A 19,519-nucleotide genomic window follows, 5' to 3' on the forward strand; every position below is an offset into this window, starting at 1 on the left:
AAATTGTGCCACTTGCTTTAGACTCATATTTAAATAGGTATAAACAGTATAAAAGATTTGAGAGAGAAGATCTCAGCCATTGAAATCACAAAATCTGAGGGAGGGGAATTGAATATAATAAATTTAATGCATTCGAAAATGCACTTGCTAAGGACTACTATTCATAATAAAAAAAATTAATTATTCACTCTATGCGATATTCATATTAGGGTTCGACTATTTCGAATTCAAGTTGTGCAGGGCTCCATTAGGGAGGAAGCGCTACCTATCAACTATCAAGGATTTTTTTTTATAGCCAGGCTTGAATCCAAAACTTCTAGTTAACGTAGAAGCAAGCACAATGACTGCACCACATTTGTTGATACTCCCTCTATCCAACAATAATTGTTCATTTTATGAAATCAATGGATAGTTTTACACTTAGTTCATAATTTATCCTTATCATTAATTATAGTTTTTTCCCTATTACATTTTTCAAGACATTATATTTATTATATTCAAATGGTAATATAGTAAAATTACTCTTCTATTTATAGTTACTTAAGAAGTGTGCAAAGTTAATAGTAGACAACTATTATTGGACAGATGAAATAGTTAATTATGTGTTGGTTTATAATAAAGAAAAAATAATTAATAAAAAAATTAAATTTATTTAGCGTATATTTGATCTTTTTGACAAAGTTCAAAGCTATATTTTTTTTTTGGTTTCCCACTACGTGTTCGGAGCCCACATTGGAGCTCCGACTATATCTGGATCGTGCACTACATGGCCCATTCTGGGGTGACGCTCCCAACATGATTTATTCCATACCAGTGTTTTCAACAACGTTTTTGGGGCGAGTCTTGGGGCGGGCGTACCAAAAATGCTTCGGACATAAATTAAAGGTGTAGATCCATAAGGCGTAAGTTCTAAACTTTGAGGCGTAAGCCTCGAGCATAAAAACGTAAGTCCCGGGAGTAAAAACGTAGGCCCGAGCATTTTTAATTTATTTTTTAAAACTTTTTTTGCTTTAAATCATATGTTTTGTTATTTGTGTAATGACATTTCTCAAATAGTAACTATAATATTTTTTTTCTTCATTATTGATTATTAATACTTGTCTCAAATAAAAATCATAATATAATGTCTATATATTATAGGTTATTTATAAATATTTATTTGTAAAATCATTGAAGGGTTTACTTTTGCTTATTTTATTAGTAATAAAACTATAAAATTGAATATACATGAGACTACACCTCGTAGATCCATGGGACTTACTCCCCGTGTCTCGGGGCTTAGCTTCGCCTCGTACTGTACAAAACGCCTCACCTCACGCCCCCACCTTTTAAAACACTGTTCCATACTCAAGGCTCGAACCCAAGACATCCTGTTAAGGATGAGACACCCCACCAGTGCTTCAAAGCTATATTTAATCCTCCTTATAAGTGCCCCTAATTTATTTATTTTTGCATATACCAAAAATAATTTACAATATAGCTCCAATTTCTTACTCTTTTTAATTTTTATTCATATGTCTTTCTTTTAATTTTTCATATTTTTACACAAAAAAATAGAATAAAAAATTCTAATAATAATAAGCAAATAATCTATAAAGGGGATATTTAAAAACTAAAATTAGCCATTGAATTAAAAATTCACAAAATATTTATGTGTAAGGATGATCAAATATACCTATGAACATTATTAGAAAAATCAAATATACTTTTATTTAGATTTTTTTTAATTAATTTTTTTAAAAATAATTTCTTTTACTTTCATTTAGATGAAAATAAATATTAGGGTCATGCTATATAAAATGAGTATGTCAACTTTAATAAATTACATAATTGACGGATATATCTACTCATTTCCCTTTTACATATTGGGAATATTTCGAATCCCACAAAATCAGGTGGTGTCTTTTTGTTTATAAATTGAAATACGCATGTGCAAAGTATAATGAATTTTGGCTTAAAACAATACTCTATCAGTCCTTTTTAGTGGTTATGTTTAGTTTTTCAAAAGTCAATTTGATCAATTTTTAAAATTAAATTAGATTATATTAATTCTATATATTAAATTAAAAAAATTGGATATTTAAAAATTATACATAAAGTACTATAAATTGAAGCTTTTTACATATCAATATGATGAAAAATACACCGTATAATATTAATCAAAGCTCTTATTGTTTGATCTAAGAAAATAAACTATAACAACTAAAAAGGGATAGAGGAATTATCTGTGTTTCCACGGTTGAAATTGGTGAAAGCGCTCCAACAAAGAATTTAATTTGCGATACAAATTTAATTTAATCGATTTTTAATATGAATATATGATATTAAAAAAAAATTGAAATTGGCAACCTCAATTAAATAAGACAAAATAGGTATTCTAAAAATTTCTTTATATATTTTATTTATTTGTCTTTGGCAATTATGAGGTTATAGTACCTTGTTATTCCTTTGTGATCTCATAATGTGTAGATCAGATTTCCTCTCGGAGGTGACTGTTTTAATACCTACATTATTAATAAACCTCTGATTTAATACGTACATTATTAATACTATATATCTAATTACATTTTTATTTTTATTCACTCAAAATTAATGGACGTTAAATTTTTCACTTTGTTTGGATCATTGTTACCCATTGTATTGTATTGTATCGTATCATACCTACAATGTTTGTTTTGATTGTTACTTAAAATATATTGTATTGTTAAGTTTCGTTGTTACTTAACAATGAAACCCTCATTTTATGGAACAACCGATTTGGTGTGTTTCCATCGTTACTTAATTTTTTTCCAATGATATCCTTACATAATATTTCATAATAGTTTTTTACCATTTAATCTATATTATTTAATTCTAATCAAACCTCCTACCCTAGAATAATTACGGATATTGTAGTAAATTTATTAATTACAAGAGAGTACGATACAGTCAAATTAAACCAAACAATAAAAATGTTATTAAACATCAACAAATAATACAGTCTAGCCAAATATTGTATCTACCATACAGTACAGTACAATACAATACATTATGAAATAATATGTAACAATGATCCAAACACAGCGTTAGTGTCTCACTAATTTGAATAAGCTGAAATCATCAAAATTCATTTTCATTTTCATAGTAATATAAGACAATTGCGTTAAGTCAAAAAATTTATTAAGAAAAATCAAAACATATACAACACATATAATATATTAAAAAGAAACATCTCATCTGAATTGGCATGTTAATGGCTAGCACTGACATTTCATGAGTCCGGAGTCAAAAGGACAACTTTTTTTCTTTCAAAAAACTAAAACGGCACATCAAAAAAAAATTTAACCAAAAGGGGAAAATCGCTCCGTCTTATGACAAAAGTTGACGTACGTTAAAAAAAATGAAAATCGCTTCAGCAGCGATTTTCTCAACAAAAAAAAAGGTCTTTTTTTCTTCAAAATCGCTGCTATATTATTTATTATTATTTATGATATATAATTCAATTTTCCTCATGCTTCAACAATTTTATTGAGTATACTGTCCGTCTTATTTATCATTTTTATATTATTAATAATTAACAATAGGCATAAATATAATAGCACTAGGCATGAAAAACGTTGTCCCTGCAGCGATGTGTAAGGAAAAAAATAATTTTGTAGCAACGATTTTTAATAAAAAAGAATAAAAAAAATTGCTGCCATTTTTCGTCATTGTGTCAGAGGGAAATCTCTTTGTCATGAGTGATTTTATCCTTTTGGTTTTAAAAAATTTGATGTGCCCTTTGAAATTTTTGACACTTTTTTTTGCCCTTTTGGCTCCGAACTCGACATTTCATCTCTCACCATTAGTAAAAAAACTACAGTTGTTTCATTTCTATCATGTTCTTTTTATCGATGTTTTTATGAGTAAAGTGATATGAGAGGATAGGTATTGAAGTTGGGTTAACGGGATTTTAAATTGGGTGATCGAATTTTATTTAAATGGGTCGCATAATATATTAAATAAGAAGTAAAATTTTAATTATATTAAAAATATATTCATGTAGGTGTCATGTAAGTGTCATGTAGGATATTAAAAATATATTCGCGCGTGTGTGTGAACTGTAATTGTGAAAAGATTGGAAGATTTGGCCAAAGAAGATGATAGCCCTGTAGATTTGTTCTCATGATTCGATGCTTCCCAGTAAAACACGGTGTGTTCGAATTTTGATCGCTTTTACGCGGAAAAATGGGACCACCCTCTAAGCCTAAGGATTTCTGAATGACCGATAGTATATATATATATTCAGCATCAAGAAAGAGATGTTAATTGACACTTTTGAATAAAAATGGCTCCGTCACTATATGTAAGGATTAGTAATGCATAATTATTTCTTGTAAATTGGTGTATAATTAATTTGTATCTGTATAACGTGGATTGTTATTTATCATTATATTTGACGTAAAATAATTAATGTATGAATTATCACATAACTTACATAAATATTATTTATTTATTTATATACACAAAGCAAATTAGTATCCAAACAATGTACAAACCAATAATAGGAGTAATAAATATTTCTATCATGATTAATTTCCCATGCTAACCAACCGAATTAGCACTAAAGTGTAGTATAATACAAGTCTTTTATACTAAATTAATCGTTTTATCATAGTTTATTAATATGTGGTTCCTATTTTCAATTCATATTTTATTTAATTATAACAAAATTAATATAATTTGGTTTCTGTGATGCCACGTACTCCAATTCCACTTTCCTATAGTAATGTCACTCTCTTTAAATAAAATCCAAATAATAGGAGACAAAAATGTAGACACAAAATTCGATAAAGATAATGAAGTTTTGATGTCTCCTCAATTTTTCTAACACAAAATATACTTCATTAATTAATCTTATAATTGTATAATAGTCTCTCCGAATATTTTTACTTGTCTGCTATATTATTTTGAGATGTTTAAAGAGTTACATCTTGTTTAAGGTATTTATTAAAGTTAAGTCAGGAAAAGTACATCTTATTTTTAGAAATGAATAATTTTCTTAACAGATATGCACAAGCTAAAAATATCACTTATTTTAAAATCGAGTAAATTAAAGTAGTACAAAATGGGACCCATATCCTCAATAATGTCCCCACCCCCCAAACACCACTTACACTTGCACCATTTTTGTTATGAACCGAGTTGAACGAGACTAATATATTTAGAATTATTGGGTCGAGTAAAATATTGAATTTTTATTTTTTATTTTATTTTAAATGATGAGTAAATATTAACCAATTCAAACAAAATTTTTACCAAAAGCAAAAAACAAATTAAAGATGGATTGTACTAGTCAAGGCCCAATAACTCCAAATCGACTTTCTGATTTATGAAAGGTACTTTGTTTACATGCGTCCATCTAGGTTCTTCCCCCCAAGGCCCACTTCATAGGCATGGATTGTGACAACTGTGGGGATGTCAAATGGACGGGTTATGTAAATAGACATATTATGTCGAATTTAAAAATGTTGAATTAATAAATGAGCGGATCATTGATCTGCTAAAATGTTACTTGGGATGAAGTGAATTGAGTTAAATTAAGCTAAAATTTGATGAACAACTTTCACATATAGCAAACACAAAAAATAATATTTGTATGTTATAGCTATAGTTTGCATTATTGTGATCCATAGCAAACATAATTATGTATATTTCGCTATAAATAAATAAAAGAAAACAATTGTATAATTTCGCTATACATATACAAAAGAAAGCAGTTGTATAATCTGTTTTGGTATATATATACAAAAGAAAGCAGTTGTATAATCTGTTTTGGTATATATATACAAAAGAAAGCAGTTGTATAATCTGTTTTGGTATATATATACAAAAGAAAGCAGTTGTATAATCTGTTTTGGTATATATATACAAAAGAAAGCAGTTGTATAATCTGTTTTGGTATATATATACAAAAGAAAGCAGTTGTATAATCTGTTTTGGTATATATATACAAAAGAAAGCAGTTGTATAATCTGTTTTGGTATATATATACAAAAGAAAGCAGTTGTATAATCTGTTTTGGTATATATATACAAAAGAAAGCAGTTGTATAATCTGTTTTGGTATATATATACAAAAGAAAGCAGTTGTATAATCTGTTTTGGTATATATATACAAAAGAAAGCAGTTGTATAATCTGTTTTGGTATATATATACAAAAGAAAGCAGTTGTATAATCTGTTTTGGTATATATATACAAAAGAAAGCAGTTGTATAATCTGTTTTGGTATATATATACAAAAGAAAGCAGTTGTATAATCTGCTTTGGTATATATATACAAAAGATCAATTGTATAATCTATGTTTGTATAAAGCTAGAAAGAGAGAAAGACAAAAGAAAATTGGGCAATGGAAGATCGTATTTGTATAATCATAAGTGTATAAGACGAAAATATATGCATTTGTATTTGTATATACAATTTTCTCTCGCTTTTATACAAATACAAACATAATGTATACATTTTGGGTTTGTATAAAGTGAGAGAGGCGAGTGAGCGAGCGAGATCTGGGAGAGGGGAACGAAAATATATGTATATATACAATTTTCTCTCGCTTTATAAAAACACAAACACATTTTATACATTTGCGTTTGTATAAAAAGCGAGAGAGGCGAGGGAGAGAACGAGAGTGGCGAGCGAGAATCATCAGGAGAGAGGCGAAATAACAACAATATAATTTGTTATGGGATACAATTAAATCAAACTATATTTATAGCATTTAATTTGAATTAATAGTTTGCTATTATATACAATTTTCCCAAATTTGATTCGGATCATAACTCCACTAGCTCGATTTTTACTAAGTTTAATGTTATTATATTTATTTTCTTATAATTTATTTGACCACCTAATAAAAATCGTATCTTTATATTATGACGGTAAAAAACATATCAAATAAATAAATATGTGTTTAAAAAATATTTATATAAAATTTCTTAGTAATCAATCTGGGTTGATAGGCTTCATTTCAGCCCAAGTTTAAAATCTGCTGAACTTAATGGAAAAAATAGATCTAAAAATTGACAAAATAAAAAAAAAAGTGAGTTATTAACTAGCTCAAATATAAATAAATTATGTTTTTCCTGTCTCATTTTATGTAGCATCTTTTTTTTAGTCTATCTCAAAAATAATGTTACTTTACTATAATTAAAAATAATTTTACATTAAAATTCCCCTTTTACCCAAATAATTTACAACCACGCAAATATCTAAAGATTACGTTAGACTATAAGTTTTAAAAGTCTTCCTATTTTTTGCTAAACACCTAGAAGTTAAACCTTTAACATAAAATAAAGAACAAGTGACTAACTTCTTCTTGGACAAGGATCCTAAATGAATCGCACATGCTTTAAGGATTTCATGGAATTAGGAGACACACAGATGGATATATCAAGAGAAATACGGGTAAGCGACGAGTTACTTTGTTCCTCAACAAAATTAGTTTTGATTTTCAGAAAAATCCCATGCTGAGGGTTGAACCTCGCTAGATGATCTTATAGATCACCCATCCCATCTTTTAGGTTCTATTTGGGCAGTTACTAATTCATGATCTAATATGTACATAATGAAAAATTCATTCTCAATTCTACAAGAATTTTTATGAAAGTCTTTCATTTGCTCCTTTTTTTTTTATGAAAGTTTGATTTTCTCATAATATCTTAATTTTTGGCCTAATTCTTCTTCTGATGATCGATTCAATTTCTAAGTAAAAAAATATACCTTAGTTATATTTCGTATACCATAACTACATCCTAACCTAGCTTATTGCTAAAGTCATGGACTACACCTCCATCAGAGCCTTTTATTTGGCTAACATGCTCCCTTTTGATCTCCCTCATTCCTTTATATCAAAGCTAGAGAAGATTAACAACTGATTCAAATAATAGCACATATTATAGTACTCCTTTCCATTTCTTCTTTTATGCTTACATTTAAGGGTAGAGAAGATACTCAGGGGAGCAAAGGAAAGGGCATTATCAAGTAGGCATGATTGTCACGTTGATCGACATTTGAGAAATACTATCTCCAAGCCCCTCACTTTAGGGCTATCTTGCATCGTTGACAAATATGGTTCAACATTCCAGCTACGCTTCCTCTTCTAGAACAGTGTCAAATTAAAAAAGGCCACATAAAATGAAACGAAAAAAAGTATATATTAAGATTTTGTATCATGCACTAATTTTAACATCCGAACAAGAAGTATAGGTCCATATCACCTTTTGGTCCAGTATATGCGGGCCACTATCCACACTAGGTTTTCTAGATGTCTAATCATAGCCAAAAAAAATAGTAAAAATTTACATAAATCACATAGTTTTAAGAGCTAATTATATTCTATTTCTATTTTTTTAAAATTACAAAAATTTATTAAATTTGTAGGATCTCAAAATACATCAGGAAATTTGCGGATACATGGCTCACAAATTGTGAAGGATACATTACTTAATGACATAGATATATCTGAGAGGGGAGAGATGTATCCTAGAGGGATAATGATGTATCCTAGAAGGAATACAAATGTATCTGATAGAGAATAGAGATGTATATCCGAGAGGAAATTTTTGTTATTTTTTTAAATAATAGGAAATTTTATAGATTATAATAAAACAAGATGTGTATTTTTATGTAATTTTTTCAAAATAATATGGTGAGGAACTAGATTATCGATTACAAATTTAACCGATTTCAATTATTTTAATTTTATAATTTATCATAAAAAAGTTCATTAACATGTATAAATATATCATTTAAAATATAATAAAATTCAAAACTCGAAATTTAAAAAGTAATTCAAAAACAATAAAATTCAATTTATTTTTTCCAAACTATGTTGTAAAGTTTTTATTTAAATTTGAGATTCTATCAGAAATATCACCTCTACTTTATAAAAATAAGATCTGTATACACATTATTTTCTTATTCGCTTGTGAAATTCCACTCGACTAATTATATTATACAGTAATTTGTAGGATCCAGCAATGATTTCACCATCACAATTAACATATCCCTTCATTTTTTAAAACACAGCTTTTGACTAGTCATTTTTGGTCTATATTTTGTGTTGTAGTAATCTTTTAGGATTTAATATTATATTTTTCTTTATGGTTTTAATTAGATCTAGCCGATAGAATTTGTTAAAACATTTATAAAAAATAAGATTGTTCACTTTTAACAAATTAAAAAGATGAAAACTGTTAGAATATATCCCTATATTATTTTGTGACAGAAGAATCAAAAGATTCTATTGGTTCAATATGAATATTTCAGATAGTCCAAACTCCTTTAATTAATTAATTAATAAAAAGAATATTATTTACTCCACAGTAACAAGGCCAATGTTTCAGATCTGATATTTTTTGATTGAAAAGTGAATGGATAAGATATTTATATTATTTTATTATTATTATAAAGAAATTTGCCAGGCTGGTTGCATCATTGGTTTGCTTTTAAATTTAATATTAAACCATTTTTTTTGGAAGTTAGATGAAGTTATGTCAGTGGTCTCATGCTGTATAAAATAAGGTAAATATTTGTGACCACAAAAAAAAATGTGAATTTATTTTATTTTGACGTTCGATTAATTTGAATTTGTATAGAAGAGTTCACTCTTTTGGGATGATTTCATACTCATAGCTTAAATCTGAGATCTCTAATTAAGAATGGGGAAGTACTTATCGCTTTACTGCAACTTCAAAAGTCATGGTTGATATAGAGGGGTTATAAAAATTATGAATTTAAATTTAATATTTGTTGAGAATTTAGTAGATTTTATATATACATATATTTTATGTAAACAGTTTAAGATATCGATTTCGATACATCAAAGGGAATTGTTATTAATGGAGGTGAAATTTTAGCTTTTGAATTTGAATTAATTAAATCTCTCGCTTGAGATATTATTTTGCGTCCTTTCGTATATGAACCTTTTTAAATTGGACTTATTGCTTACTATAGTGGATTGATTGATTCTCTAGCCTTCTCTCTTGCAAAATGAGATTTTCAATGCACATTCAGATTAATCAGATCACATAACGGATGAGTTCATTTAGTTGTTGATTTACTTATTAAAATTAGCATAACTAATATGTATTTATAAATTGTACGGTAACATTTTAGTTATGATATATAAAATTCAACACATTAAAATCTTATATTTATTACTAATATTTACATAATTTTAACTAGCAACCAAACCACTCGCAAGGCAAAAAAGGGTGCTTGTCGGTAGATTTATTTTCTGGTTACTTTACTTAAATTAAACGTAAGAAGAAGTCAGTTGTAACCTCTTTGCCTATGTATTTGTGTGTCCCAGTTTGGTCGCAGCTTTAATTTAACACCTTTTATTTATATTCGATGTTTATACTTTATATAATTACATCAAACAAAATTATTTAGCTAGAAGAGTCACAAATTAAAATTAAAATTGAAATATATATCGACCTAACTATAGTCTAACGTGCTAAAAAATTAAAAGGAGACTAATCTTGCATTCATTTGTTTGATATGAAATTATGAATATCAAATATGGATTTTTTTTATTAACTCAATAAATACATGAATTATTTCATTGCCCATCTTTTGAAGCAACCTAAAGACTAAAGTTACGTTGGTCTTTATATCTCAAGCCACAAGTAACGTGTTGCTTAAAGGAAGGGATTACTTCACTGTCAACTTTTATAAATTTATTTATTTTTTATTATTATTATTGTTGTTGTTGTGTTTTTAATTATTTTCTTCATAATATTATTATTTAATTTTCATTTTTAGTTCAATTTTTTTTTAGTCATTATATAAAATATTGGTATTCAAAATTTTGACTTCAACAAACAAGTAATTGCTTTTAGCGGTGCATATCTAGCTAGACATCTCAACTTTGTTTTAATTGGCAACTAACTCCAACTCGTCCCAATTGTGTCTCGTAGACAGCCTGTGTTGGCATGATACATAAATTTTTTGGAGGTGTCTAGTTAAATCTAACACAGTAGATACAAGTTGTGGTGTCTAGATATGCATTTTTAAGAAGTTGTGGTGTCTAGATATGCATTCTTAAGATTAGAATGTTTAAGATCAAGTTCGACTGTTTGTTTATGTTAAGTAGTTCTTTCTAACCTTCTTTTCATCACACAAGTGGAGTCTGAAAAAGATGGTGTGTATGCAACCTTTACCCCTACCTTGAAAGGTAGAGAGGTTGTTTCTGATAGATCCTCGGCTCAAGGACAAGTATATCATATGAAAATTACAAAATGTAAATGAACTAATGTATATTGAAGTTATACCAGTAAACAACCTAATGTACATAATAATACATTTGAATTGTTGTATATTCTTATCACATGCTAACAATTATATGAAAGAATAGAACCAACATAAACAAAGAGATCCCTCCTAATGCCTGTTTGTTAGACTGCTTTATTCAATGAATCATTTACAACTACCTGTTTTCCAGTCACAGAGGATAAACAGGGTGTGTGTTGAGTTGCGTTAACTAGTCACCGGAAAGACATTTTCTTTACAATTCATCGTTGTGTTTCCTATAATAGTATTTTAAACAATGAGGGATTCATATAGCTGACCCGACCATCTTGCTTGGCATTGAGACGGAATTGTTGTTGTTCTCTAAAGCGCCAACGTTCTGCATCTGAGCCTCGGTCATTTTTGAAGGTTCAGCTTGATGCTTCCCATGTTGCTTAGACCAGTAGTCATGGGCAATTAAGACCCTGTCCAGAAGCTCCTGTGGTACCGGCTCTCCCCTTCTTTGCTGTGGGGCAATGCTTGCTGTATGGACTAATGTCTTCCATTTATCCTAATGTAAACCACGTCACACGAGATGATGAGAAACAATCATTCGATTTGCTAATACAGAATTAAGACAGTATAAGATCTAAGCTTATCAAGAACTAACTCGTGTTCTGATTTCGCCTCTTCATGCAATCAGTCAGAGATGTCATATATTTAGTAAGCCAAAAAGTACTAAACAAGTTTACAATATCATAACTAAGGAATCATATAAGTATGTAAATCATCTTTTAACAAAAATACGATGATATTTACTTTGGAGCTAAGCATAGCATGCAGAAATATCAAGGATATAAAACATCAATTCTCAAAATTAGCCAGGTGTCCGAGTGAAATAAAACGATATCCTTTCATCATCGATGCGGAAAAAGATAAAAATGCACTAATTAGATGTCTAACCTTCACGTCAACATAAGTTCGATGGTCAGCATACTCAAAAGCACAGATTTTGACGTCCCGCCATCTGCATGTAATCAGAGATTAATAAGAATGCAGTTGCTTGGAGGATCACAAACTTACAGAACATGATATTATAGTTCAGATACCTTCCAGTTCCAAGCTGCTCCACAGCTTCAACTAGCGCTTCTACTTCTGCGACTGAGAACGGTCTCCTTGTTCTACGTTGTGAAAGTTCAGAACATCTATTTTTTGGGTTCATGGGAACCACCGGATGTGCCTCAGCATTCAGAGGAGAAACAACGACCAAGGCTCTAGAACCAGAAATAGCTACATCAGTTGGTGGATCAATAGGATTTGTAGGTGATAGCGCCAATTCATGGTAATCTTCATCATGCTCGTCCAACCTAGTCTCTGAAGGAGCCGACGGAGAACTTGGAAGCTCTAACTCCATGATTGGACTAGGTGGCCGCCTGAATACAAAGATGCTATATTAGTCCAAGCACAATAAACTGCCGTATGGTAGGCTATAATCTATTGAAATTATGATCTTTTTTAACTTTGATAAATGTCTAATGGAATAGTAGTCAAAAGCACAAAATGTACAAGTCGTCGACTATACCGAGTTAGTTCATGATCAGCAACATATGGTGACAAAGCAGGAAGATCTTTAGAATGCAACGATGGAGAAACTGGATAAGAACTTGGCTCCAACGTAAAACCCAAAGTATCGAGGTTTCCACTCTGAGAGATACCAGCCTGCTGTAGAGTTTTATTGTCATCTCTGACCTTCTTCCCCTGGACAACCATACCGACACGCAATCCACTTCCCAGAATAGTTTTTACAGCCTCCATTACTGTCCTCTGCATTATCCCAAAGTAAATTTTGTTTTAATCAGATCTTGGATATCTTCAAAATCCACAAGAGTATACTATAAATATTAAAATTTAATAATGCATAGTTGATAAACCGAGTCAAATCCCTTGATATGTTGGTATAATTCCCTCGATGCAGAAGATTAAGTAAATTTTCATCATAAACCTAACTAGATGCCTACCTTCAGGGAACCAACAGTTTCATTTTCAGGGACCTCGATGAAAAGCTCTGGCACTTTGAATGACTTGATGCTAAATTTTACTGAGAAAATAAATCAAACGTGTGTTAAAAAAAATCAAACAATGTGTCAAATCAACAAATAAAACAAGTTTTAATGATCTTACCATTAGAATCCTTCTTTCGATGATTTCTGACTGAAGCTGAAGCCCCCGCTCCTGTAATGTCTCTCTTGATTCCCTTTTCAGGTGAGTTTGAAATGCTTTTACTATTGGCCTGCTGATCATAAGCGACAACCGAGCTATAGTGACACAATTTCCTTCTCTTTGATGGAATTTCAAATCGGCATCTTTCTAGTGCACATACTCTTTTCCTGTTTCTGTGAAAGGACTTCATTCCATATTCTAAAACACCAAAAACATGCCGTTAGAAGATGAGCGATAACAAGCTAAAAGTAAGTAACATAATTCTAAGAGGTATAACTCCACTTACTGGAGCACGAACGTTCCCCGGCCTTCAACTGAGGAGCTACTTTCCAGCGTCTAGAAGTCAACATCTTTCTCATACTTTTGTATCCAATACGTGATGTTTGCCTGAAGGCTCTTATGTTTGTGTTGTGTCGATAAGATCCAAAAGAATTTTCGTCATCATCTCTAATACCTAACTTAACATTGTTCCTTTGCTTTCCAAAAGAAGGCCTAGGAACCGCCCTGTACCAGGGCAACTGTACACTACTGTCTGAGTTAATTGCGGAATTGTTATTCACATGTTTCTCAATTGGACCCTTCACACTGCAAGAGTTAGCCACAGTTAAGTCTTCAGTCTGCTTGCCGTCATCAGTTAGCTGTTTTTGAGTACCTGTATCAGTTCTCTTGTCACAGACATCCTCAAGATTAGAGGATCCACCTTCTACTTCAGTGTGAAAAATGTTATTTTCTATATGATAAGGTTTATCCAAACTATACTTGAGATTCGGCTCTTGCACTGCAGGTTCCGGTAGATGAGCGCTTTCGACACAACTCCCCTGGTCAAAGCACTCTGATTTCACAGCTTTATCTTCTTTGAGTTGCTCACGTTTCACAACTTCCCTGCAATCGGAGAGCTCATCTTTTCCTACCGCTGCATTACTACAAGCAGAGCTTTCGCTTTCCTGTAATAGTTCACCAGCAACAGCCGCCAGTAATTCAAATGCACAAATTTGATCATTGTCTATATTGTTGTGCGAGTGTCTCCTCTGAAACAAATCGGAATTGCAGAGATATTTAGAAAAACATAAACGAAAAAAGAGAACGAAAATTCGTAACAGAATGGATAATATTCACAATTTTAGCCTACTTACTCTAACTGATCTAGGAGCTTTTGGTATAACAGGAAATTCATAGCCACTGAAACCATGCCTTACTCTCTTCTTCGACGACATATCTCAGATAGCATGCCAATATGTGATGATCATGTACAATGAGCCGTTGACACCAATATCACTTCAAGCTAGAGAAGTAAACAAAATCCGGTTATAAATCATACCGTATAGCGTGAAGCAAAAGGCCAAAATATACATCTTTCCCAAATCAGAAAATTAAGGACATTCGTTAATTACTATGCAAAGGCACAATAATATAATGACACTACTTGATTTAGTTTCGGGTTGGCATTTTATCATTGTACTTTAAGCCCCTCAAGATGTTTGGAGTTGACAATTTGGAATGCTGAGATCATAAAAAAGATCTTGCCTGTTCCTCGAATATATCAACCTGCTAGTTGCAGTTAACAAGAAAAAACTGATCCAATACACACTCATCCGAATTCGGAGAGCCCGAGCAACATAACTTCAAAAGAAAACTTTCATTCCACAAAGCAGATCCGTCACAACACCTCCAACTTCCAATCAACAATAATACAGAAAAAAACATACCTAAATCATTTGCCATTTTCACAATTTGATGCATCGAATTTTACAATTTAAAGTTCAACACTCGGATCATCCGCAAAAAACTCGACAAATTCTCGAAAAATCCGAAAAATAAAATACCTCTTGACAATTACCAATCAGTTACACCTGATCACTTTTCTGAAGTTACAATTCCAACAGTAAAAGAAAAAAAAACTCATCTAACAGCAAATTCCAGTTTCTTTTTTTGAGTTATGAGCAAAAACCTCTGTAGAATCCTTGAAATTCACGCAATCGAATAAAATAAAAATAAAAATAAAAATTCAGAAAATCCGATCAGATCTCCGCAAAGATCAAACTGAATTACACCAACAGATAATCAATCAAACAGACTCGAATCAAATCCATCATAAAATAACCAAAATTCAATAATTCAACCAAATTACAAGCAATCAAATGAACGAAAATATCAAATCAACCAAATGCAGAACAATTACTCCACATCACAAAAACCAACCAAACAACCAAACAAAACGAAGTTTAAATTACCTGATGAGAGAGATCTGGATGTGATTCTGTACAGATTCTTCGAGAATTTCGAAATCAAACAACGAAAAATTGCAGAAAAAAAAGATGAAAATTAATTTATGTTGAATTTGATTTTAGTTTTTTTTCAATGGATTTGTTTTTGGATAGAAATGAAAAACCTCTGGGTTTGAGAAATAAAATAAAACCGAAAGCAACAGTGCTAAAACCCCACAAAAATGATGTAAGGTAGTTTTTACGGGTATATATATGCTTTTTAGTGTGATGAACAACAAAAACCGAACCGTCCTGATAAAAGGGTATTATTGTCCGGTCAACATTGGAAACATCTAAATTTATTTTCTTACACTAATTATATTTTCCCGTAAATTATCTGTAGTAATTTTTTTTTTATGTTCTTAAGAAAACTATTGGTTACTAGGTGTATTATGTTTATTTTTTTGGTCTATTTTGTCTAATATTGGCTTATAACATTTCTTAAGAAATGATAAATAAAATAAGTACTAATATTTTTAATCTATTAATTTTTGAATATAATAAATTCAATAGTTTGAAAAATGATTATAATTAATAATAAGAAATTAAATAATAAATTATCTTTTGATTTTAAAAATTAAGCAACTAAAGTGATATCTATTTTTAATATTTCCTCCATTTTATTTTACTTTGTACGACTAGACACTTCTCTTAAAAAAGAATTTATTAGGGGTTTATTTAAGTAAGCTAGTCTTATTAATTAAGTTTTGAAAATCTAAATTTGATTGCCTAGTATTTTATGTGGTCATTTAATAATGAAGATAGATAGAGAGAAAATATAATAAAACTATCTTAATTTTTTTAATTGGACAAGTAAAATTAATGAAAAATCTATTTTTGGTATAAGGATCAAGTAATACAAAATGGAGGGAATATATTGGATAAATAAAATGGGATCAAAGGTAAATATATTTTACCCTTTATTGGTATTTAAAAAGTCGTAATATCACCCTATATAATTAAGTAGTGTATAATCTTCAAGAATAATTAGTTAGTTACTATTACCAATTAGGAGTTAAATTAGAAAAAAATAATTAATTAATCTTATCTCAAACTTTAAAAACAATAAATAATTTAAGATAACTTTTGAAAAAGGTTACAACAGATAATTTGAGTTGGAGAGACTGCTCAATAGGAAGGATGTAATGTGATGATTTTGAGTGGTTAAATTCGATGCAAAGCGAAGTGCCTTATCAGAGCTTGACATGCCGTGAATCCTCTTAAAAGAGAGGAGTGCCTTTGGAAACGCGGACATAGATGATAGATAATGCATGACTATCGTCAGTTCATACAGTAAGATGTTCGGTTAAGTCTCACAACGAGCACAACCCTCTTATTTAATTGTCATCATTGAGTTTTAATTAAATCCACCATTTCTAATTACTTATTTAAATTGATATATAATAACAAAATTTATGAGTCAAACTCAAATAAATTGGAGTGATCTATAACCTGAATCAATTGTTGATCATGTTACTCCATTTTCAAACTTTTCAGATGTCAATATCATACGAATATAAACAAAATCTATTAAATTGAGAAATATTATTTGTTTTCTAAATGTATAATCTCTAAAATATAGATCCTACAATAAAAATAGTATCATGTCTAAAATATAGAGAGGTGTTTAGTGCAATTAATATTTAATTTTAAAAGAATGCTTTTTTGAAGAGTCAAAATGTTTGGGCAAGTTTCTAAAATAAATAAATTATTTGATTTGTAGTAAACAATTTTATTTTGTGTGTGGAGGAAGCTGAAAAAACGTACAAGTTGAAGTATAACGTAATTTTTTTTGGACGAAAATAATCAGACAAAAAATTATATTTATAAAAAATATTCTAACAATATAAATAAAAACTTAACCTCGTACTTTATTGAGGATATATTTATGACAAAATCTCATAAACATCCTCTCTCTATTTTGTGATTTTTGTAAAATAAGATTCACGTTACAAATAGTATTAGTTATATAGAGTAAATTACTCTGTTTAATTAACTAATACTATTTTTAACGTGATTACATATTCTTTTTTCGTAATTTAATGACAAAAGCATTTTAAAAAGGATTGGTCACTTACAATTAATTACGCAAACTACTCTAGAACACAAGTACTAGATATACTTATCAAATGATTAATGTATTAACTTAATTACATAGTTCATTCAAGTAGATTCGGGGTAGTTGTTATGACTTATGAGGGTTGAAAAGTAGACGTAAGTTATTGTGATTGAACTTAAAAGGTGGTTGACCAATCAAGATCCATTTCGGGTTGATTCGATATATACTTCTTCATTCTTAATTAGAAATCTCGGATTTGAATTCTCTTGAGTATGGAGTTGTCTTTGTTAGGAAGCGTTTTACCCCCAACGTGTGACTTCCTGGCAAGACTCTAGATTTAGTCGAGCTCCAATATGGATATCGTACACCTAGTGAAAATAAACCAAAAAAACAAAGAAAAAAAGAAGAAGGTGGTTGGTGTATATGATTGGTTGTCGTTTCAATGTGATGAATATGATTATTCGTTTTAAGAGGTATCAGATTTGAATTTAAGTCATTTTTTTTATTTTTAATACATAAAAAGTATTTCTTCATGTTGATTGCCGAGAGTCGTCTTTCGAAAATAATTTTTCTATCTCCACAAGATAGGAATAACAAATCTGTATACACTCTATTTTTCTGACCTCACTTATAGAATTTCACTGGGCATGTTGTTGTTTATAAAGAGCGTTTCTTCCATTAATACTCGAATGTTTTGATGGAACAAATATAATCATTCACTTTCATTTAGAAGTCTCATGGTTAAATTCCGAATATCTATTTTTACGTGGATACAGAACATTTTCTTCATCAATAATTCTTATACGATATAAATTTAAATTAATAGAAACTTATATATATATCAAACACCGAATGAACGGAGAAAAAGAAGTATATAAGGATTAACACGCATCCTCTTTGATATTAATATTAAATTCTTGGTCCTAAAGAGTTGCTAGTATTACTAGTATTGCTTAATTTGGATGTGACAATACATTACTTCATCAATTAGAACTTTTCAAAAGACCCAATTCCATCCAACTAATATAATGGATGAATAAATTAGATGTATCTTCTTCTTATCCATGACATTTTTTAATTTGGATAGATTCAACTTCAAAGTTCAAATTATTTTTATTTAATTTATTTTTGGTTAGCTTTTCCTACTTTTGACAAAGAGAGAAAGACTAGCACCAAACAACTCGGAGTTGGATATTCTCACGGATCTTTATTCTTTAATTAATGACAAGTAGCTACCATATTTGTAGTCAAAATATTGGGAAAATTGGCTTAGTAGGTCACACAATATTTGCCTTATACTATCAAAAATAGTAATAGATTGGTAAGTATTCATTTAGTCTTAATTAGAGGTGTCGTATTTGAATATTGAGATGAAATGATAATATATTTTTTAATCTTTAAGAAAAAAAAATTCAAATTGGGATGGATGGATATCAATAATTCATGTAACACATCCTATTTACTCCATTATAACTTATATAGGCTTAAAGTTATGACGTGAAAACTTGTATGTTGTTATTCATATTAAATATTTTTAAAATAATCAATAAGTTAACACCCCTTTAAATTGTTTATACAAAAAATATTCATATTAAATACTTTTTTAATAATAAAAAGAAGAAGGTGGGTTTGATAATATTAAATTCTAAATTGTTATTACCGTTCCAGATAAGAAAATGGGACATCTAAATTGTCATTGCTAAGCAATTGGAACTTCGACACTC

At 29.7% G+C, this 19,519-nt stretch overlaps 1 protein-coding gene across 1 annotated transcript; it reads right to left on the minus strand.

The window, feature by feature from the left end:
- Positions 1-11,264: 11,264 nt before the first annotated feature.
- Positions 11,265-15,907, minus strand: LOC102578199 (telomere repeat-binding protein 4-like). The gene is made up of 9 exons (XM_006346651.2): positions 15,704-15,907; positions 14,606-14,754; positions 13,759-14,500; positions 13,434-13,670; positions 13,271-13,350; positions 12,835-13,076; positions 12,362-12,685; positions 12,216-12,279; positions 11,265-11,823 (listed from the first exon to the last, which is right to left on the minus strand). Exons 2-9 carry the CDS (start codon positions 14,684-14,686, stop codon positions 11,581-11,583), a joined length of 2,013 nt encoding a protein of 670 aa, XP_006346713.1. The 5' UTR covers positions 14,687-14,754; positions 15,704-15,907; the 3' UTR covers positions 11,265-11,580.
- Between the last annotated feature and the right edge of the window lie 3,612 nt (positions 15,908-19,519).

The sequence above is a fragment of the Solanum tuberosum genome, unplaced genomic scaffold (assembly GCF_000226075.1).
Source record: "Solanum tuberosum cultivar DM 1-3 516 R44 unplaced genomic scaffold, SolTub_3.0 scf00086, whole genome shotgun sequence".
NCBI lineage: Eukaryota > Viridiplantae > Streptophyta > Magnoliopsida > Solanales > Solanaceae > Solanum > Solanum tuberosum.